Genomic DNA, 22,594 nt, shown 5'->3' on the forward strand with positions numbered 1-22,594 from the left:
CCCTGCCAGGCAGTGCATTCTGCATGAAGTTCATCACTCCTGGCGCTGCTGCAGTCCTGGCTCCAACCAGGCCCAGTAATAAATAAGTGATAAACCTTGTAATAGTTGCAATTTAAAAACAAACAAGTGGAGCCAAGTCACTCTCATTTATAATTGCAGTGTGACTTCATTATGTAGAGACAACACAGCGTGTAAAAACCAAACCTTCTAGGGATTCGGTGGAAAGTTTGAGCCTTACTCTCTTTTATTTCCCTTATCCCTAAATCAGTATTTGCTCAGGTGGTTTGTGTCAATCTAAATCTCCTCTGGCACAACTTGAGGCTGTTTCCTCTCATCCCGTCACTTGTCCCTTGGGAGAAGAGCCCGGTACCTGCCTCCCCACAACCTCCTTTCTGGGAACTGCAGAGAAAGATGAGGTCTCCCCTCACCTCCTCTTCTCCAGGCTAAACAGCCCCAGGGCCCTTAGGGTTCCCAGAACCCCTGGGCTCCAGACCTGTCCCCAGCTCCGTTCCGTTCTCCGGAGGCGCTTCATCTCCTCAGTGTCTTTCATTTTCTTTGATCCCTTTGAGAGGGATCAGTCTGACCTTATGGCTCTGGGTTTGAACACGTAACCTCACAGTGAAATGCCATGTCCCCTATCACCAGCTCTGGTCCCTGCTTTCATGTTTCTCCCCGAGGAGATAATTCCGTGAGAGGCTGAGGCTCTCTGGAAGCAGTGAAGCCTTCCCCAAGGAGGACGTGTGCAAGATCCTCTTGCAACTTCAGGCAGCAGCTTCCCAGTCCAGTTACTGCTGCTTCCAGAACACCTATAGAGCTTTAACACAAGCCCCTGTGGTTTGGGATGCAGAGTTATTCACGTCTCCTGCTGGCAAGGAGAGGAGTTTCAAGACTTCTTCAGGATTGAGACACACATGAAACCATCCTGCTGACCTTGTTTGCCTTCCCCTGCTTAGATCCTCCTGCTCGAGGCTGCAGAGCGGAGCCCACCGCTGGAAAACAACTTGCCGATCGCTGGGACGACAGCCACGTGGGATGACAAGTTGCTACCAGATGCCTTTCCCCTGCTGAATCCCGGGACTATCCTGAGAAAAACAGTGGGATCTGTTGGTAAGCCTAAAGTGCTCATCCCTACATCACCCCCCTAGGTACGCGATTCCTGTAGGGTAACTGAAACAGAGCCTGTGCTGGTCTGGGTACTGGGAGTTGCAGGGGAGAGGGGTTGGAGGGAAACACTGGCAGCTCCTTCCCTCTGCTCTGTAAAGAGGAGGGTTATGATTTTCAGATGGGCATTCCTCTCTGGTTTTTTGGGTCTGCTCAGATCAACCTCAAATTATCCTTCCAGCTGCAGCAAGCTGGGTGTGATTTCCTCAGGGGTTGTTTCCCACCACCTGTGCAGGGATGAAGGTCACCCCTTCACAAAAAGAAGGGCTTTTGGCTTTTTTCTCTGTCTCTCTGCCTCTTTTCTGCCCTTTCTTGCCTGGATGAAACCAGCTAAGTTCAGACACTAAGGTATTAAGCTCCATTTTGCCAGCCTTACTGACCCGTTGTTCTGTTGGCACAAGCATCTACCGAGAGCTGAATTCTGGTCTCAGGAAAGTTAGGTTCCTGTTAACCTTGGGAGGGTCACTATGCCTGCTGCGTGCTTCAGCGTACAGGTTTTAAGTCTAAAGACTGTGGATTTTGACGCCTGGATAGACTTAAGAATTCCTGAGGTGACTCCAGAGAGCCACTGGGATCGCAGGGGGACGATTCATGTTCCCCTGCTGAGCACTGAATGCAGTGCTTCCCCATCCGAGAGCAGCGTGGGGAGGCAGAGGACTGGGGTGTAGAGGCAATCTTGGGTTTACTGGAAGGAAAAACTTTCCCATGAACAGCAACCTCAGTTGCAGTCTGCATTCTATATTTAAAATTTACCATAAGCACAATGGGCTGTTTTATGATCCCTCTTGTGGCACAAAAAAAAAATACACTTAGAAGCAAACCTCCCTCTGCGCCCACTTGGCCAGACAGATCCCCACGCATCGGATTTCCTTGACCTTGGCATTCTCATTTCAAGATCCCCACTCTCCGCTTCCAAAGCCTTGCCTGTCAGTAGCTTCGCTTGCTCCCAGAGTCGTTCATTATCATCTGCAGGGCCTGCAGTGTTTTTTCTTGGTTTTTTTCTTTCTCTTTTTTGGGTCCGAGCGGTTGATTGTGGCAGCCCTTCCTGACTGCAGCAGACTTGGAGCAACCGACACAGACCAGATGTGGTCCGCGTTTGTACTTTGACAGGGTGCCACTACATGGAGGGAGCTCACTAACAATATGTGCTGCAAAGTAGTTTCAGAACCACAGCGCCTGCTGCCAGGACTGAATTAAAGCCGTTTTCCCCAGTGTCCGTTATGTGGTCGATCTGCCTTCTCCATGTCATTTATTTTTGCTGTCACAGTAAGTCTGTGCCTGCACTTCATTGTACTGAAGTCACTGCTCTGACGGCTCTGTCCCTGCTGCTCAAGGTCCCCTCTCAGAGGCTCTGAACACATAGTGATCTCCTCTTGCTCAGCAAGGAGCAGCGAGCGCCACTTACCCAGGCAGTGATGTGAACCAGAACGGTTCTTCTGTAGCGCAGGCTCCAGGCTGACCCCACGGTCCCCTGTAAGTCCCCCCAGTCCCTGCAGCAAATCCAGGCAGTTGCTAGCGATCACCTCCCAGATCCCGGTGACATGTAAGCATTACCTGAGCCTGTCTTGTCCAGCAGGGCTCCAGGCTGTGCTCTGAGCCGCCTGCATGTGTCACAGCCCTGACCACGTGCTGCCGGGTGGAGTCTTTCTCTCTGCTGCCATTTATTTCTCTACCCTGGATTTATTTAACCTAGCATGGAAGAACAATTCAAGCGTAGCAGCTGGGAATCAAGCGTGTGCTGGACCGTTTCATTTCAGAACGGTGTCTCTCAGCAATTAGAAGTAATCAGTTAAGATGCTTCTTGGCATGTGATTGCCTGCTCAAGGCCCTGTCCGAGCTCTGTGACCTTCGAAGTGTTTCCTTTACTAAGGAGCTGTGGGGATGTTTCATGGATATGGACCCACATTTGGCTTCCTTGCCTGCCCACACCACTTTCTATCTACAATTCAAAGCCAGCCAAAAAAACACCCTGTGGATTTTAGTGAAGTGGAGGGAATTTGGGATGGTTGAGGACTGCCCGTGTTGTGTGATTTCAACACTACTGTGACTCAAAGCTGGCCCAGGTCCCCATCCAGAGATCGCAGACCCGAGGAGATCTTTCATCTAGTGTGGTTTTAGAGTAGAGGGTAGTCAGACCCGAGTGTCCCGTGTGCTGTGGAGCTGTAGAAAGCCCAGCCTGTGTCCCTCCCACCCTCTTCACCAGAGCTTTACGTGAAATATTGCGTACTTTGCCCTACTTCTAGAGTTTCAGCCAAAGCAAATCCAAATCCTGGCTCGTGTGCCACCAGGGTTCTCAGCGGGATGGACCGAGGGCAGAATGCTGGTGCCTGACACAAAGCTGCTTGATAGGGACTGGATGCCCTGGCTGGTGGGAGTGTTCCTGGCTGACGCCTCCCCAGGCTGAAGGCCAGGAGAAGTTGCTACTGTTTGTTAGGGTAGTTATTCCATCGGTGAGTGACAGACCTGGCTGAGGACAGACCATCATTTAAAAGCAATCAGAGCTGTTGAGACAGCTGCACTGCTGGCCTTTCTGATCAGCTTGTTAATCAACAGGATCCATTCTAGTGAGTAGTAAGAAAATACATGTACTGTGGCTGAGCCAGTTGGCAGTGAGCGGCCTCATTTTTCATATATTTTTCTTTCCTTTTTCTTTTTTTCCCCCTAATCCTCTCAACTAGAGCCTAAAGGACATAGAGGTGCAGAGGAGCAGCTGATACCACAGGGTAAGTCAATGGTTCCTCCTCTTTCAAAGCACAGAATGCGGCTGTTTCCGCTCCTGCACATGACGTGTTCCAAAGAGCAGAAGGGTCCTGTGGCCAGGAGTCCTCAGGCATTCAGAGCCTCCCAGGGGCTGGGGTTTATCTGGTCATGCATTGCTCTGGTCAGAAAGGCGAAATGCCAGCTTTGCCGCCTTTGAGACATTCAGTTTCCCCAGCGCACAAGGACGGGAAGCGCTGCCCGGGGAGGGGCAGTTCACTGGAGGAGACGTGGCTTGAGCCAGCAGGGCATGTGCTGAGTGATGGCACCAAACACCGTTAGGCTCATATCAGCTCTCTGAAAGTGATGCTGCTGCAGCAGAGCTGATTTATGCCAGCTGAAGATGTGGCCTATTTGTTTCCCTCCCTGTTTCCCCTCTGAATCCTTTGCTCTCTCTCCTCCCTTTTGTACTTGTCTCTTTCATGCTGGTAACACCATCGGTTACCAGTATGAGCACTCACCTGCCACGTTGCTCGGTGCCTCTTCTCCTGGTCTTTCCTGTAGCCATTTCCACCCCCAGGGCACTGAGTGCCAGTTCCTTTAGAGCTCCACTGCAGTTGCGTGATTGAGGATGCCAGCAGCAAACGATGGCTCTCGGTCTGCAGCAGTTCATGGGATTGAGTCATAAATGTTGAACCAAAGGACTGAGACTGACTGATGCCAGTGACAAAATGTTTTGACCCATGCTCAGCAGCACAGCGTGTTGTGCTTGCAAAACAGCATTTCTGCTGTTCTTCCCTCTCTGCTGGGAAGAACTGGCTGCAATCAGGGTTCAGGGCTGTTGAGGTTTTGGTAGGGGAGAAGGCGCTCTTGCTCTCTTAAACGGGCTCCTGATCCCCTGCCTGAGCTGGCCAAGCACAGCGGCCACTGTCAGCTGAGATTTCAGCCCAGGTCTGTTAAAGGGCCTCCTCTATTCACAGAAGCATCTGCAGTTTGTGTCCTCTGGGTGAGAAACCTCCAACTAATTTCCTTCCTGAATGTTTTCAGGGCTGCCAGGACAAGTTGGTCCTCCGGGCCCAGTTGGACCAACTGGACTTCCAGGACCACCGGGGCCAAAAGGAGAGAGGGGAGAACCTGGTGAGAGGGGCCCGGCAGGGCCACCAGGTAAGTCTTGAAGGAGGGCAGTGCTACCACGGTAGGGAATGTTTGACTTTGTGCACATTGTCTGTGACAAGAGACACACAAGATGTGGAGCATCTTTTGTTGGTGTTGAATCCATTCCTGCCTGTCCCCGGGCGCTGCAATCGGCCAGTGGCTCCCAGAGCAGACAGTCAGCTGTGTGAGCACTGACAGGCCCTGGGATTCCCATGGAGCTGGAGAGAGCTTGTCCCACAAAGCTCCAGAGCAGGCTCACTTTCCCCATCTGGCTCAGGAGCTGTAAGGAGCAGTCTCTGATCCGTCAGCCGGTGGAGAGGAGCATTCCCCATTTAACTCTCGCTGTGTGCCTGGTTTAACTCCCTTTTTTCTCCACCACGTGTGTCAAGCTGTGAGATGCCAGGATGTCAAATTAATGATGCTTTTGTATGGCAAAGGAAAAGGATATGAGGCTGCTCTTTCAGAGTTCACTCCATTCCTGCGCAGGGAGATTTTCTTTATCCTCAGAATGTCCCTGCCCCTTTTGATGAAGGCGATACTGCACAATAGGTGCCAGACCTCGGGCTCTGCGCTTTGTGTGTGTCTGAAAGGCCGTGCTTTGTAAATCAGAGCTCAGGAAAGATGTGAAACTTGGAGCGTGCCTTAAACATGAGAGTGGCCCTGAAGGCTCTTTGGGGTTTTGTGGCCGCCTGTCAATGGCTGAGGTCTGGCCAGGGTTGTGTCTGCCCTTTGGTTTCTCAGTTTGCAAGAAGAGCCTTCCAGCCCACAGGAAGTGGAACTGATCTGCTGAGGGACTGGTGGGGTTCTGTGGGCATTGCTGTGCGTTCCTGGCAGTAAGGGACACACAGGTGTATATGGAGGGGGAGAGAAGGGCACTACTTGATTTCATCCCCTCCTGCCTTTAGTTTCTTGCTCAGCCGCAGGGGTGTGCAGATTTTGCTCTTTGAGGAACTGACCTTCGCAGCACCTTTGAGCCAAGTAAGGTCATCTGCTTTGCCAAGAAAGATGCTAAAAGCAAATGATGGAAAAGTGGGACGCTCTTCCTATTTCCCCCTGCCCTAGTTTCCAGGACAGAAATCCTTTGTCTCCTTACTGCCTTTTTACCCAGTTGCATCCATTAGAATGTCTTCAAATGCACTAACACATCCTCTCCTGCCTCTGCACAGGGCTGTTGGGACCTCAAGGACCAAGAGGACTTCCAGGAGAAACCGGGCTCCCAGGTCCCCCAGGTCCTCCAGGGCCACCAGCTGCCCCAAGCCTTCCTCTTACCTTCCAACAAGGGGTTCTCTACTCACTCCAGCCCACAGCTGAAAAAGAAAGTAAGTTCCTCCTCAGTTCTTGTTTTTTTCTTAGGTGAGATGACAGAGCTCAGACAGGTCACACAAAAGGCAAAGGAGTGAAGAAATGCAGCAGCCTGGCAGTGGGTGGGTACTGGTGCAGTGGAACCGTGCTGTTGAGAGACCTCTTGGTGCTGCTGTTGCAGTGCTCAGGGTTGCTCAGAAATCGGTACCAAAGGTTTGCAACACTGAAAGTATAGAACATAACAAGGATATCTGTCAATCATCTCGTTTCCCACCCCATGGACATGTCTTCTACCTGCATTTCTGGTACAACAGCATTAGCTCACATCCATGCAAAACAGAGAACTACAAACTCCAAAGCCCAGACCAAGAGCTGTGATTTATCCCTTCGCTGTAGCTGGAGGGTCAGGGTTTCATTGAGCCTGCAGTGATCTAAAAATATATTCATTTGATTTGTGTTGTGCATGGTGAGAAAGGTTTTCCAGAAAAGGCACATCATGTGCTCTTATGTGAGTGCTCTCAGATCTGGGCTGGATCTGATTTCTTCTGTCCCAGCCTTGTGTAGTTGGCCTCTAACAGTGACTGAGCAGAGCTCAGCTCAATCTCCCCTTGGCCTGTAAATGCCTGGAGCCCTGGCTGTGCCGGGTGTCCCATCCCCAGTCCCCCCAGACTTCAGCTGTGCCTCTTCCCAGCTCCTCTGCTCATATCCAGCTTCCAAGCTCAGGTGTATGAGTTACAGCCAAGGATTAACGGATCTCCCTGTGTCTGGCAGTTTTCTAGACCTTTCCTTTTCCTTCCACCATCTCTGCTGTCCCGACTCCTTTTCCTTTTCCTGAAAGCGGACAGATGTATTTTTTATTGTGGAAGGATTTTAACAGCTCGAGGTTATATCCAGTTACTTGGAGTGTATGGGCAAGACTAAGGTTTTCACAGAGTGTAGATCGAGCTGCTGCGTTCACGAGCCTTATAAACAAGGAAGTTTTGCATTGCAGCCACCTCGCTGCCTTACAGGATCCCACCAAACGGTGCCGCTCTGGATTCATTTTACTCCAAAGGCTCCTCATGGAGGGTTTAGCTTCTGCTGCTGCCCCCCCTCCAACCACCCTCTGAATTCAACTCTTTCTTGCAAACTAGTGGGTGAATTAAAAAGTGTCTGCTGGCATTGATACACGGCCCTCCCAGCTGAAGGGGAGGGGCGAGCTCCGGGTTGTCCCAAATGGGAAGCGGATACGTTTCTGTATTGGCTCTGCTGGCAAGGGCAGCACAGGCTCCCACGTGGACCTGAGGACAGTGAGTTCACGGGGACCGTTATGTCCCTGGGGCCCTGTACGTCCCCCCACATCTGGCGGGGGCTTCTCAGTTTGCAGAAGGAGCCCAAAACTTTATGGCAATTTTTTCATTGTAAAAATTTTTCTTAACCCAAGTGTCACTGCAAGTCCTGGTTATCCCTGGCGTCGGGGTAGAGTTACAGCAACGTCAAGACCATTTCCTTACAAAACCTTGTCATCCTGCTCATTCTGCCCACCGCAGGCTGGTGGAAAGCTGAGCTCTACAACCAATCAAACATAGTCTTGTAAATTCTGGGTAGATTTTTTAATTTATTTACTTTGAATGGAGCACATCTGCAAACCATAAACACGAGGTTCCAGCTGCTGACAGCAGAGGGAAGCACATTCCTGGTAATGGGCACGAGCACCCCTGGAGATGGGAGAAAGCTGCATCACATTATTAGTAGAAGCGCAGTGTTTGGTTCTGCCTGGACATGATTAATGCTTGTGCCTTTATTAATCACAATATGTTCCTGTTGTCAGTGTTTATCAGCAGGGAGAACCCAAAAATGGGGAGACAAATATTTTCTCAGAGTTTCACTGTGCTGTGGTAAAGAAATCAGTCCCGGTTGTCTCCCTCCGGATCAGGATTACTTCATTTCCATCCTGTCTCACCGAATCAAGCCTCTAATGGGAGAATTTATCCCTTTGAAACACTACCCATAGGCCAGAAGTCGTGAGGGTCTGCGAGGGTCGCTGCTTTCTCTGCCACTTGGAAAAGGTCGGCCCCATGCCTGGTCCAGAGCCAGCTCCATCCTCTTTCCATGCTAAAGCTAAGAGGCTTTTTAGGGAAAAGAGAAAAGAAAGCAGCATTCACTCTGCTGAGGGCTGGTGTATCTTGCATTTCGAAGATTTCTGTTTGCAGAGGACACAGGAGATAACATGAACGTATTCCATGGGGAAAGCAAGGGGAACCAAGCACGGTCATGGGGGGCAAAGAGCCCCCGTAGAGCAGAGCTGTGCCAAGTGATGTCCCCGTGCCGGCTGCCACGCACGGCCCTTCTCGAGGAGGGGAGAGCGGAGCAGACGGAGTGAAGGGGAAGGAGAGGAGAAAGGGAAGGGCATTTGATTTAGAAACCAACTGGTTTCGAAGCTGTTTGGGCCGATGCTTCTGAGAGGCTTTGCTGCTCTGGCCAGCCGAGTTTCCTGGCCTGGCTCAGGGCATCGCTGTGCTGGGTCACGCTGTGCTGGGGGGATGCGCAGGCTGCCAGCGTGGCTCCAGGTCATCCATACGATCAGGAGGGAACTCCAGATCCATGTTTGATTTCTCGGGAGCCAGACGTGTCTTGGAGATGGCATCACCACCTCCCCGTGGCCAGCCACGGCCACCAAAGGATTTAGGAGAGATCCTGCCTGTGGGGACCAGGCAGATCTCACTGCAGGGACACTAACGGCTCTCCTGTTTAATGCAGATGGAGAACCCCAGCTGGCCTCCACCGTCATCGACACCATCATGGCTGGTCTGCCAGGACCACGGGGAGCCCCGGGCCCCGTTGGGCCACCAGGTAACAAACTCTCTTGAGCTGTAGAGCCGAACTAACGGGGAGAGTGAGCAAAGGAAGCTTCTGATGGTGAGCGGTCTGGGTGCCTGCACGGAACGTGAGTGGTCCTTGCTGGAAGGGCGTGAGAGCTGTGGGTCCAGGAGTGGGAAGGGTGGCAAGAAGTGATCAGGTTTCTGTTGATATTGGTGGATTGTTCTACAGGACAGACCTTGAGAAGAGAACAACTAAAGACTGTCTTTAAGAATGGGTTGTCTGTGAATTCCTTTACAAGAGCAGAGTTGTTCTCACTGCTGCTGCAATCCCATGCTGTTGCTGTAGAGCTCCACTGAGCAGGATCTGGCCAGCTGCTCTCAGTGCTGCATACACAGACTTTGCAGACTTTGGGGCTGGTTTGGGCTATTTCAGATTTTCACCAGTATTTTTGAAATCAAAATCTGGGATGAAAATTCAGTGGGTATCAAAAAATCCCGTGTGACAAAGTGCTGATGCTCTTGTCCTGTGATCCATGAATGGCTTTTACCTATTGGGAGACTAAGCTGAACAATGAAAGGAAGTGCACATCTTTGAAACTTAGGGTTCTTCCTATTAAAACTCCTTAAAATTGCCTCAAATGCTGATTCTCTGCAGGGCCACCAGGTGCGTCAGGACCCAAAGGGCCACCAGGACCTGCTGGAATCCCTGGATCACAAGTAAGGCACTTTGGTGCTTCGGGGCCGAGTCGGGGCTTAGGTGCAAAACATCTGATTGCACCAAGAGGGGCAGAACTTCCTAAGTCTTACATCCGACGTTTTGTTCCCCATGAAATTCTGTGATTTTACTACCTTCCTTTCATTCTGAGTTGTGCAGAGAGGTTGAAATGGTTCTGCTTCCCAGGTTTTCCCTTAATCATAACAACGCATCTTGCTGTTGCTGTGTCGAAACATTGCGCTGTGGCCTGGGTTGATGCAAAGGAGCCAAGAGAGGCTTCATTAGCCCAGTAATAAAAATACCACGTTTCCTGTGAAACGTGTCAGAAGAACAACAGTGCATCAATGGGAGTTCACTGCTTGATCGAAGTAGACTTGTTAAACCTCCTTTTTCAGAAGCAGAACTTTCTAGTCAAGAAAAATCTCACGGATTCCCATTGGTTTGATTATTTATTGATAAAAAATTGTGGAAGGGGGAGATAATGGAGTGATAAAGAATTCCTTCAAAAGAATTTACGGTATAAGAAAAGCAAAGTACTCGCATAGATGGGAAAAGCAGGTTAAATGGAAAGAAGTGAAGTTGCGATGAATAGTGAAGTGACCAAGCAACTCAAAATTGTGGTTGGCCGATACAGTTTGGGGGTGAGTATTGCTTAATGTGGAGGTAAATCAGTAAGATCAAATGTTTCAAAGGGGTCTGACACGACTAGAGAGATAAAAGTGACTGAAGAGCACAGAGAGAGAGAAAGGTTAAGGAACTTAGCAGAGGGATGCAACTTAGATCCCGAGAAGAGGAGGTTTGGAACTGCTTGAAGTGGAGAAAGGAGATTTTTTCCAATGTATTTATTAATCACTTTGAAGAAGCAACGGACAGCAGGTTAGGGAAAGTTTGCCAGCGTAGCAGAATCCTTTCAATTAGCGAATGCTCTGGAGAACAATGAGGAACTCCAGACAGAGGTGAACACAGTGGGAAATTTGGCAGCAAAATGACAGATGCAGTTTAATGTGATTAAATATAAGGTGATTCCCAATTCATAAATAGGTTCTGTAGCAGGGTCTGGCTTTTTCACATGCAGCACACATTATAAATCTTCTATTTTTTACCACAGATTTGTGGAATTCAGTGTTCTTGAGCGTCCCCGTGTAATCACACACTGAAACTCACCCTTGAGAGCTGGCAAGAGCAAAGGATGCTTTTGGAGACTTAAGCTTTGTTCATGCTGTGTGTTTGACACAGGGCCAAGTCTGGTTTGTGCCATACCTCATTTAGCAGCCCTGGTTAACCACCTAAACCAGGCCTGAGTTTCTGAATCTCTTGTGGGGCTGGGGGCTGCTCTTGACCCAGCTGCTCTGGAGTGCAGCAGGAGTCTCGCTGCTGCAGTCTTCGAGGCCGTGTGCGATATACCTGAGGTGGCAAAAAGCATCTTGCACGTGGTCGTGGGGAGCCCACATGCTGAGTATAAACAAACAGTCTTGCTCTCTCCCTGTCTGGTTCAGAGCCATGGCTCTGCTGGGTGGATATGTTAAGAACTTGGATCGATTTCTGCAATCAGTTCAATTAACAGAAATGTGGAGCTTGTGCCCTTCTTATCTGCTGGTGACTGGTTTATAGATTTATTCAACCCAGGGAGCAGAATTATTAGTGGAGCTTGGGCTTCATTTGAAAATTGTTTATTAGGGTGAGTGAATGGCTTCAAAATCGTTGCCACCGCACAATCCAATTAATTTTCAGGTATGTGTGCTTACTCACGCCACCCACTGAGGCAATTAGGAAGAAGGGCAAAGTAGGGGGATTTTGAAGCTAACTGTACTCTCTGTGTATTAGTTTCTTCTTGGTAAATGAGAACAAGAACTATCCTGTCACACTGACCCCTCGCAGATGTTACACCAGTAGCTCACGGCACATTAAAAGACCCAAACAGAGGGATGTGCAGAAACTGTAGCACTCAGGGTATCTGTGAACAGAGCTTCTGCTGGTGTTGCTTGCAGGTGAAAGAGAATCCAGCCCAGTTGCTTACTGGGTGTCTGAGGTTTTCAGGAGAGGAGGATCACTGGGAAATGTATTGCCTATGCGAAGGATGCATGGTAGAAAAATTAATTCCTTCTTGGTTTGCATCTCTTCTAGGGCTTACCAGGCTCTCCAGGACAACCCGGACCAAAAGGCTCCAAAGGAGACCGAGGAGAGAGAGTAAGGACTTACACACACACAGATTCCTGTCAATATCTGGGGTGGTGCTCGGAAACTACACGCACCATGGGTCTTTCAAATCCTGTGGGACTACAGCCATGGACAGTTCGAGGTGTAGAGTCTCTAGGTCTACTGCAAGAACTAAGAGGAGGGGTTACTGTGCAGACAGAGGGGTGAATTGCTTGCAAAATATGCTGTTCCCTAAAGAGATTCAGGTAGCAAATACATGGTCTATAAACACTTGTGGAGACCATCTTTCTTCTGCCAACCAAAGCTCTTTATTGTGGAGTGTTGTCTGTGCTGTGACTGAACTCTTCCTTCTGTGGCAAAAAGGCAATAAAAGTTCATCAGACTTTTCCTGAACCAAAGTCATTCCCCCGATCAGGACAGACAAGTCCTTTAGACCTGGGTTTTGTTTTCTCCTTGTTAGATACTCAGGATTGTAACTCTCCCTCCCAGTTTGGGATAAATGAGATTTTCAAATATCAGAATATCTTGCTAAATAGAAAAAAATACGTTCTATTTCTTGTCCTCCCTCTGTTAGCATGGAAAATGGAGCTGGCTGCTTTTTCTGGCAGAATTTCTGTAGGCTGGTCTGTGTGCTTTTTGTCTTTTGTGAGCAGGGATTTTAATGCTGGTTTTGACAACTCCACACTGCAATTTTGGGTTTGGTGGATACAAATTAGAGCAAAGCTTCAACCGGAGCGGAGGAGCTGTGCAGCTGCAAAGAAAAGCAGAGGAGGATTTACAGGATGTATTGAGACTCGAGGAAACGTTATTAAACATTCTTCCTGCTTAATCTGGGAGAGCGCAGATGTAGAGAGACCTGCAGCAGGCTGAGTGCATCCCAGGATGGCACAACTCTGTGTGATGCTCACTGTCAGCCTCAGTTAGTCTTGTTCTCAAACAGAGCCGCTGAGGGACACACCACTGCACCCCAGGCAGCCTTCAGAGGCACAGCTCCTGAGGGCCTGAGCTGAAACTCAGTCCTAACATCCAGCCTAAATACCCTGTGATACCCTAAATCATGGGGGTCCGGGGCTCCCTTTGCTGGCTGGGGCAGCAGCAGCCCTTGGTTTTACTAGAGAGAAGGATGCAGTATCTTCATAAGAAACAAATCTCCAGCCAAATGCCTTCCTGCTCTAATGTAACTGACTGCTGTACAGTTCAAAACATTGCTAATCGTCTTAAGTGAGGGGGGACTGAGCCAAGCTGCTCTGTATCGAACGCGACTTCTCCAAAGTGTGATGGGATTTGGAGCCGATGCTTGACAGAAAGCCGTGACCCCCTTTTGCTGCCTCTAAGTGATAATGTCAGGGGAGAGGATTTTTTTTCATATTATCCCAAGTGCAAGGTTTCTCATTAAACCATCTTAATTCCACTAGGAAAAATTACACTGTGTTCTTGTCAAATGGAAAACTGTCTCCTACTGACCCTGACTTTATTTCCAACAGGGGCAAGCGGGGCTGCCTGGAGAGAGAGGCATCAAGGGATTGCCTGTAAGTGATGGGCTTGAGGGTGGCTGCGAGACTCAGCGGGGTTGGGTACCCCCCTGGCACCGTGAATACCCCCCAGCTGGGCTGCAGCTGGTTCAGCCAGCGCTCTCCGATGCAAGGCTGAGGTCAACTGTCTCCAGCTTAGACATTTGTTCAGTAGGCAGCCTCCCCGTAGCACAATCCTCTGCAAACGGGACGTAGTCTTTCTGCATCATGCTGAAATGCATGATGAGGAAGGCATTGCGCCCCCAGAGCTGCGCTCTGCTTGCAGATCCTCTCTAGCTAAACCTTGGGGAGAGGAGCCCCAGCCCTGCTGCAGCAGAGCCTTTGGCAAGACATGTCAGAGAGTCAGTTTATTGGTGAAATGCCTTTAGTTTGATCTTTTGGAGGGAGGGGATGGCTTTCTCGGTCATGTGAAAACAAATTTCTGTTTCTTGTTTGTTTTAGGGTGAACCAGGCAAGAAGGGTGAGGAAGGTGACAAAAGTGCTGATGTAAGCAAGCATTTTTACTGTTGTTTTGCTATCCTTTTTGTCTCTTATTGTCCTTCACCCGTATTCCCTTTGGTGGGCTGGTTTGTGGAGGGCAAGGTTCTTGTCCCCAGTTAAAAGTGCAGAGCAAGAGATGATGTGAACTTCGGGTTTGAAGTTAATTCATGCTAGAAATCCCAGTCTGAGGTTTCCTTAGCCAGGTTGTCCACTGCCCTTCTCACCATGCTCTCTGAACACCTCAGTCCCAGTGGCTGCTCTGCCTCACAGAGCTGCCATGAGGTAGAGAATTCTTCCCCCACTCTCCCTCAGGAGCAACAAGATGATGCTACCTACACATCCCATTTCCTGGTGTAACAACAAAGAGGAAGCCCAGGTAACTCTGATGTTCAGTGTAAATGTTAGATAAGAGCAGAACTGGTTCTCTGGGTAGTTCGGTGTAGTTGTCAGCTGCATATTAGAAAGGTTTGACAGGAAAATACACTGTGGGTTTGGCCGCTGCTGAGAGGCATGGCTTTGGGTCAGAGGCTCTGCATTTCTCCTACTTAACCCTTGCAGCTTTTCTCCCCTTCAACATCTTTTCTTTCTTTAAACAGTCACGCTGCACAGTTTGGTGACAACACCATCAACAGGAAGCCTATCCTGCAACATATACCAATGTTAGTTTTCTTTGTCTTCTTGCAGGGGGAAGGTGTTCAACAGCTTCGAGAAGCTCTGAAGATTTTAGCTGAGAGGGTATTAATTCTTGAGCACATGATAGGAATCCACGGTAAGCGTCCCTAAGTTTTTCTTTTCTAGACAACCAGGGCTCCATTCAAGCAGCTGCTCGATGGTTAAACATACTCCCAGTCTCCACGCACTCACAGTATCTCTTTAAGCCATGTTTTCGAACCCAGGTATCCCACACGATGTAAAGGATGCTCAGAACTGTCGAGGCCCAGAGGCTCCCTGGGCAGCACCAGCTGCTCTGGCTCTACTGCAGCAGGTGAAATGACCCCACAGTAATTTTTAGTGCAATTTGGAGAGCCAAGTCATGAGCAGCAGCTCAAGCCACGTGGCTCAGATCATCTACTGGCTTCCCAGGGAGCTGCCCGTTCAAGTCTCTAGGCCAGAGCATTTAATCCTGTTAACAGAGTGACTTTACTGCCACTGAGGCCCTTGTCTTTCTTTATAGTCCGTTTGGCAACAAGGCATGTGTTGCTGTTATTTGAAACAGTCATTTGGGCAAAACATTTTTACTCACATAAATGTATTTTCTGTGATTGCTTAGGATGTACACAAGTTACTTATACCTGTGTATACTTCTACACCCCTGTAACTGCAGTGGCAAAGATGGATGTGCTTTTAATTGTACAGTGTAGATAACGCTGTATTTAAACACCAACGTTGTATGACTGCAAATAGTTCTTTTTCTATCCAATAACTATAGATAATAGTATTTTTACTCTGTGCTTTTAGATAGTTCCATTCTTTAACTTAAGACATATTTTAGGTCCTACAAAAGTACTGTTCAGAAAGAGGACTCGGAAAGCACGGCGTTTTTTCCTTGTGCAGTTATGTTCATCCCTGTATGTGTGTATGGTTAAAAACCAACAACCCCAAACCAACAGAAGAGGACATAAAATAACAAACCAGAATTTCCTTGAGCACACCCTGCCCTGTGAGGCACCACCCGGGTTCAACGTCACCCAGCACCAACTCGCTGGTTGTGATCCCACCGTAGGCGTTAAGGATTTGACCACAGGTTCCCGGGCAGCCCAGCTCAGCGCAGCTCCAGGACCCACGCAGAGATGCCAATTGCATGCTCTCATTTTCCAAAGAACTCCATGATCAGCGTGGTTTCCAAAACTACAGCCACCCGAGCAACAAGGCAAAACACTCCAGCAAACAAACCTCTCCTCTGCCGTGGGAGGGCGGCTCACGATGGCCTGGCCCAGCGAGCAGCAGGGAGCAGCCCAGCAGGACACGCGAAAGCCCAAATCCTTTGGCAGTGCTCACTTCACCCCCGGGCAGCCAAACCCTCGCGTGAACCAGAAACTGCCTCGTGGGATCAAATCGGGGCTGGGAGGCTGATGTGGGGTTGGGCTGGTGGCAGGGAGACAAGCAAATGTCCATTTCTAAGGTAAAACGAAGATGAAATGGGGACATTAAAAGCAACAAGGCAGCGTGGAGTTATCGGTGTCTGTCCCTGAGTGCCGGGAGGACAGTTGGGTGGCTGTAGCCGAATGTCTGTTTAGCTCCAGAGGGCAGGACTATATGAAGAGGAGCTGTGCGTTAACACGAGGGGTGCTGAGGCAATGGGCAGCTAATATTTATTCCCGGCTTTATTGCTAATTTGGCTGTATCCCAGGGTGGATCCTTTCGTTCAGTCTTTTTAGTGCCTCAAAATGTTCTCCTTTACAAGGAGCGAAATGGTGCTTAAGCCACCAGGACCATCAGTCCTCAGTGACTGCTCGGCCTCATCCCTCAATCGGAGGAGCCCGTGGGCAGCGCTGAGCAGCAGCCACAGCCCGGCAGGGCTACAGGTGATGAAAGAGCTTTAGAAATGGGAACAGGACCTGCTGGGCCACCTGCAGGAAGGGCACCTACCCCGAAGAGTTCAGGCACAGCAGAGGAAAAAGCCCTAACGATGGAGCAGTGTGACGGCAGCAAACACGTAGCTCCATGGTTGTTTGCTGGCAAGACAAGGGCAGGGCTGACACCACTTCCAGCAGAGGTTCTGCTCGGAAGGGCCCCGCTTACCCTGTCCGTAGCCTCCCCTGTTAAATAGCGCTCTCCCGTGACTTTCTTTCCTTACAGACTCTTTATCTTCCATTGAGCCAGGCTCTGGACAAGATGTGATCCCAGGCTCCCCTCTGCGAAGCAGCATCAAGATCAAACGCGGAGGACCCCCGCAGCTCCAGGCCTACCAGATCCTCTCTTCACTGCTGGACGACGGTGAAGCCAAAAGGAGAAGCAATCGGATGAAGTAGGAGCATCTGTTCTCCGTGCCTGATCACCAGTTAAAGATACAATATCCCAGTGCTTAATCGCAGAGTGCAAACGAAGTGGGTAGGAGGCTGCAGGGTTGGGGTTCCTTACCCGGCCACGCTATGCCCTTATTGCAGGGAATGTCTCATCCATCGTTCAGAGAGGGTCTTTGGAATGTTCTTCCCGATTTTGTCACGTTGCCTTTGGAATTCCAGGTGGCAGGTATCCTCAAGCTGTCTGCAGAAATGACACCTCCTGACTTTGATCCTCCCCTTGTTTCCTCGCAGCCCTTGGAAGCCACTCAGTTAAAGCACTCCTTAACTGGCCGAGACAATCAGTCCTGGTTAGACTCAAAGCCTCAGCCTTGTCCTTTGGTATAGTTGGTGGCACCCGCTTTTATTTCACGAGGGGGGATCATGCTGGTGAAGACACCGCTTCCCATGGCCATTAAAGCACGGCCCGCAGGGATTTCTTTTAAGCAAAGAACAAATTGGAAAATTCAGAGAACATTTAAAGCTCTTATTCTGAAATTTCAGGCTACTATATGGGCTTTAGCATCAAAACCTGGGCTTTTCATATTGCAAATTGCATGCAAGTGGTGTTATTTGTAGTCTTGGCTGAGCAAGGACTTCTGGTGCAAATGTTCATGGCAACATTGACTTTCTATCTATCTGCAGTGAGATCTGACTGTGTCTGTGAAAGCATAGAGGGGTTTGTATGAGATAGGATGGAATTGTGCAAGGCTTCCCATATTGTGTTCAGCTTCTGCAGACATCCAGAGATAATTAATTTTAGTAATAGCAACAACTTTTCACAGAAAAGGATATTTTGCAATAGCTTCTAAATCCTACATCGAGAAGGAAAACTGTTTTCATGCTGTTTTGGTTTTATCTTGTGAGTAAATCCTTGCCATTCGACTCTGGAGACAGTGCCGGAGCAAAGCACCGCCTGAGGAATCAGGCTTGTCAAGGGCTCATCCTGTGCTGGGAGTCAAACACAAAGTCATTTTACTTTTTGCAGTTATTCTGGGGGAGGTCGCAGCTCCAGGGTTAAGAACCTGCCTGGCAGCGACAAACGAATCTCTACACCTGCTCTGCAAACCAAATCAGACGAGCAGGTGTCATTCAGGTAGACAGTGATTTCTGTTAGAAAGGGTGAGACTGATCAACAGAGCTGATGGTTCTAGTCTTTATTTTTTTTTAATCCCCACCCACCCCTTTCGACAGTTTTCAAATTTAGCCCAGGGCAAAGTGAGCAAATTGAGTTTGTGTTTGTCATTTTATGGCCTGAGTCGGGTAAATTGGTCATATCCTGGCTGGTTCCTGGTGTGAGATAGAGCCAGCGGGAAAGAGCAAACTGCATTGCTAAGATCTTGCTGCCAGAAGCTGTTGCAAAGACCAACAACTGCGCAGTCCGTGTGTCCAGCAACCTTGTCACCCAAAGGGAGCTTCCCAGGGCAAACCCAGAAGCACGTGGTGCACTGGACATGAGGCTTAAAATGAAGGAGCTCTGCCAGCCCAGCATTAGCTACACGGTAAATTAACTTTCCACATACACTGTAAACGTGGGTGACCTACAGAGGCATTGGAACATTCAAACCTTTCCCCTGAAGAGCTTTATATTGTCTGAGTTGAACCAGTTACAGGTTACTCTGGGATGACTGAAGTCACTTGATTGGGCCCCGTTCTCCAGAAACCAAACTGCTCCTCTCAAAACAGGTGGAGTGCTGGAGGCCGGTGCTGAGCAAGCACCAGAACCCCGTCCTCATACAGAAGCTACTTAATAATGAGCATTGGCTGATATTAGCTCAGCCTGAGCGTGGTCGCGGGCAGGCGGTGCTGCCTGCAGTCGCTGACCGCATGAGCGCAGTTTCCTCACTGCAGTTTCAGGAGCCAAAAGGACCAAAGCAATTGTTAAAAAGGGAAATGCCAAAATACGGTTTCACTGCTCTTATAGCTATGGGGTTGAATTTGGGGAAGAGGAGGTATGACAGGGCCATTTTCACTTCCCTGGCAGTTTGGAGGCTTCACACTGAATTGAACAAGAAATTTTTCTTCCTCCAACTTTGCCTTCCTGAATTCAAAGCTGTCGCATTAGCTTGGGTGCTCTCTTTGCGTCGTTCATAGTGACTGGAATCTTGGAATTTAACTTTGTAAAACAAATCATTGGCAAAAGGAAAGGAAATGTAACTGTAGTTGTTTGCAATGAACCCTGCCAGGTCAGTTGTCAAAGACTGGGTAGGTTTGGATTTCAACCATTTTACTTATTGACTTCCCCAGATTCCTGTATGAGCTATGCCATGTTTTTCACCCTATGCCTCTTGCTCTCTCGAGCTGCATCTCTCTCACACTGTTCTGTATCTTTAATTTGGGGGACAGTAGGTTAGACCAAATGGACTCTCTCTCAGCTGGGGTTTCATTCCTCTCTGCTTGCTCAAGGACCATGCTGTTGTGCAGTCCCACTTTAATTACATTTTAAAGGTGAATGTAGCCTCTCACGCTGCCGTTGATGATGTTCTTGCCTAAGCAAACCACGCCGGCCACGCTGCCCCTCTTGGGCCAGGTACTGGGATTCATTCTAGCCAGGGCATATAACGCCTCTTGCCACGTCTGTGTGACTTAGGGGATTTCTTTTGAATGCTCATTTAGAAATGTATTTTAATTGAAATGTTTAGTGCTTTCACCTACATGCATACGGTGCAATACCACAGTGTTTCCTTTCCTGTTTTTTTAATTAAGACTGCTTTGAAATTCTTAATGTTTCTCTGAGCTCCGATGTGGTTTTGACTTGGATCGATTCTGGTAGCAGTAACGCGTTTTCCTTGCCTGGAGCTAACGAGCAGCAGCACGTTGCACAAGTGAAAACGTTTGCAGTCCATGCACCCTCACATCCACCACTAATATGGTTCTCCTGGGGGAGGAGAATGCTTCTTCAGAGCATCTGATTTGCACTTACTGTAAAGAACTGATAGCAGCCCAGGGAAAAGGGGATAAACTGGAGAGAAGAGCCCTCCCCTGCTCCCCCAGACTCCACAGTAATTCTGCCATCACCTTTCCCAGGAACAGGCCATAAGAATCAGCTCCAGATCCTCGGCTGCCCGGAGCGGTGCTGCCAGCGGAGCAGAGCGATGGCTCACGAGCAGCTTTCTGAGAGTTCGGCCCTGGGATTCGCTCCCAGTCTCTGCAATGAACGATTTTAACGTGACCACTGAGACAAAGGCTTCTAAGAGACAATCGGCTTTGGGAATCACGGCTCGATAGAGCTCGTTTGGAATTCATTCTCCTCCATGTTTACAGCCTCTGGTTTACTCGAGATTACATTCCATTTGGGGCTTGGGGGTACAGGGGTTTAAACTACTCCCAGTTTCTGTGATTGCATTGGAACCGAGCAATGCAAAGGTGCTATAATTGTCCACAAAGCACATTCCCTATCCGTAGAGGGGAATGTTAACTTTTCCACTAGTTATTTTACACAGTATTTTTTTTATTTATATGGGTGTGTTTCGTGTGTGTGCAGAAGGTCCCGGCTTCTCTCATTGTAACGAGCTTTACGACTGTTTGGTGTTTTATAGGGCAGCCGTACGCCGTACCTTGCTATCGTGTAATTTCTTATCTTAGAGCAAGAACAAATCTCACCCGACACGATGAACTCGTTCCTGGCAGGCTCTGACGTTTGTTGTAAACACAACCTGTTTGTGCCACCTCTTGCATGGTTAGTTATCTGTTTCATATCGCTATGTTATTGTTCAAAATATCTATTGCTCTTTATTTCCTATGGGTTTGTTACTGTATATGGAACATTTTGTATTCAGCGTTTTCTTACAGAGCAGAGTGGGAGCAGTATTCAAGAACCCACAAATACCAAAGACTTTTCATGTAATGCACTGAGAAATAAACATGCTGTAACGGAGGGCGATGTTGGGTGTCCTCTCTCTGCGCGGCTCAGAGCAAGTACAAGCAAATCACAGCCTGAAATCAGGGTGCCTCTTTCATCCCAAGATTCCTTACAGCTCTAAGCCAGGTTGGCTGATGCAGCCGTGACTGCCCAGGCCGGCTCCCCGGGTCCCTCCTGGGCAGCTGCCTCCTCCAGGAGCCGCTCTCTCTGCCCACTCCTGCTTTCTTGGAGTTTGCCTCTGGGCTCCTGGAGCTCCCCAGAGCCTCACCCCGTGTGACAGTTAAGACTGTGAGACAAGGATGTGGTTAGGGACTTTTGGGGATTTTAACCTTCCAACTATGAGAACAACGACCCCATTAGATGCAGCTACCGGCCTGCAAAGGGCGCTTTACTCTGCGAGAGCCTTGGCTGTAGGGGAGGACCTGGGCTGTTTCTGTCAGACGTGACAGTTCTGGTTCCTGAACTTGTTTTTCAGATCCTAACAAAAACAAGATATGTAAATCACAGCCAGTTTTTTCCCCTGCTGATCGGATTACACTGAGATCTGCAGATACGGAAATTGTAGCAAAGACTGGGTCTTGTAAACACTGGGAAATGTCCATGGTGTCAAGGCCTCTGGTTCATCCAGCTTTTTGCATCACTGATGAGGACGCACTCAAGGTTACTTGATGCCAAACATTCCCGGGCAGCGCTTCTCTGGTCTCTCAGGGTGCGTTTATCTTGGTTTGTGTGTCCTAACACCTCCAACTCCAATAGGTTTATCCTTACCGAATGCCCTCCGAGGAAGGCAGCTTGTTAATCACTGCTCTACAGATTGGGAGCTGCTGGATAAAAGGCTAAATTAATTTCTTGGGACCTTTGTGGCTGCGCTGGGCTGCCAAGCACTGAATTAGCACCAGGCCCGTGTGGGGCTCTGGGCGATGACGGCCACCGAGCGCAATCACGGCGAGGGGAGACGCGGCTTTTCCTGGTGCTTAACCAGCACGAGAGAAATCAATGGCAGAGCTGAACAGCTGATGAAAACGCACATGCATACAGACAAACTAAACAGGGTGACTCTTTGAATAGACTGTCTTAACCCTTCATCAACCACACGCTCAGCAGCAAGTCGACGCAGCTTACTTTTCAAACACAAACATTGATGCTCCAGTAAGAACAGCTCTGACAACACTGTTTGCTATATTCATGCAACTGGAATTGCTCTCCATGTTTCAGCCCGCGGGAGGTGCCCGGGGAAGGGCTACGTTAAAGGATTTTCACCAGATAGAGGATAACTCTAGGCTCGCTTTATTCGCAACTCAGAGCTGGGCTGTCGCCCCAGTGAGAACAGCCGCCCCATCACAGCCCCAAATCAGAATCTGTAACCCGCGGTCCCAGACCGGGGCACTGCAGACAGGGGAAGGCGATCCTGAGGTGGGAACCGACTATTCCCAAGCTTCCCAAACAACACTGCAGCCTAAAAGGCAGCTAGAGCTCCACACGCATTATAAAGATTGAGTAAGCAGGGAAATTCCATGACCCTGTTAATCACTCTTCCTCCTTTAGCACAGCCTGTCTGCAGCTCACACAACGTGGTGACAAGTTAGTTCAAAGATGGATTGGAAAATATTTGACTACTCCAGACTAAAGGAAATAATTTGCTGGGCTTCAAAGAGAGACTGGGAGCTGATCAGGCCCAGCTTAATTATCCCTTTTATGAGGGAGAAGCAGCCGTGCCAGAGGGCAGGTCT

At 49.2% G+C, this 22,594-nt stretch overlaps 1 protein-coding gene across 5 annotated transcripts in view; it reads left to right on the forward strand.

Annotated features, from left to right (window-relative positions):
- COL26A1 (collagen type XXVI alpha 1 chain) overlaps nucleotides 1-20,874 on the forward strand; it is a 114,331-nt gene extending 93,457 nt beyond the window's left edge. For 3 of the 5 annotated variants that reach the window (XM_069873817.1, XM_069873819.1, XM_069873822.1), the window contains 12 exons: nucleotides 954-1,107; nucleotides 3,840-3,884; nucleotides 4,906-5,022; nucleotides 6,180-6,332; nucleotides 9,055-9,147; nucleotides 9,772-9,833; nucleotides 11,956-12,018; nucleotides 13,473-13,517; nucleotides 13,962-14,006; nucleotides 14,685-14,769; nucleotides 16,800-16,968; nucleotides 20,030-20,874. In XM_069873817.1, the coding sequence (XP_069729918.1) occupies nucleotides 954-1,107; nucleotides 3,840-3,884; nucleotides 4,906-5,022; nucleotides 6,180-6,332; nucleotides 9,055-9,147; nucleotides 9,772-9,833; nucleotides 11,956-12,018; nucleotides 13,473-13,517; nucleotides 13,962-14,006; nucleotides 14,685-14,769; nucleotides 16,800-16,968; nucleotides 20,030-20,042 (1,044 nt within the window). In that variant the 3' untranslated portion in view covers nucleotides 20,043-20,874. The remainder of the gene's footprint in view (nucleotides 1-953; nucleotides 1,108-3,839; nucleotides 3,885-4,905; nucleotides 5,023-6,179; nucleotides 6,333-9,054; nucleotides 9,148-9,771; nucleotides 9,834-11,955; nucleotides 12,019-13,472; nucleotides 13,518-13,961; nucleotides 14,007-14,684; nucleotides 14,770-16,799; nucleotides 16,969-20,029) is intronic. The other 2 variants (XM_069873820.1, XM_069873821.1) reach the window with 2 other exon arrangements.
- The last annotated feature ends 1,720 nt before the right edge of the window (nucleotides 20,875-22,594 follow it).

This window comes from Phaenicophaeus curvirostris, chromosome 21, assembly GCF_032191515.1.
Source record: "Phaenicophaeus curvirostris isolate KB17595 chromosome 21, BPBGC_Pcur_1.0, whole genome shotgun sequence".
Classification (NCBI taxonomy): Eukaryota; Metazoa; Chordata; class Aves; order Cuculiformes; family Cuculidae; genus Phaenicophaeus; species Phaenicophaeus curvirostris.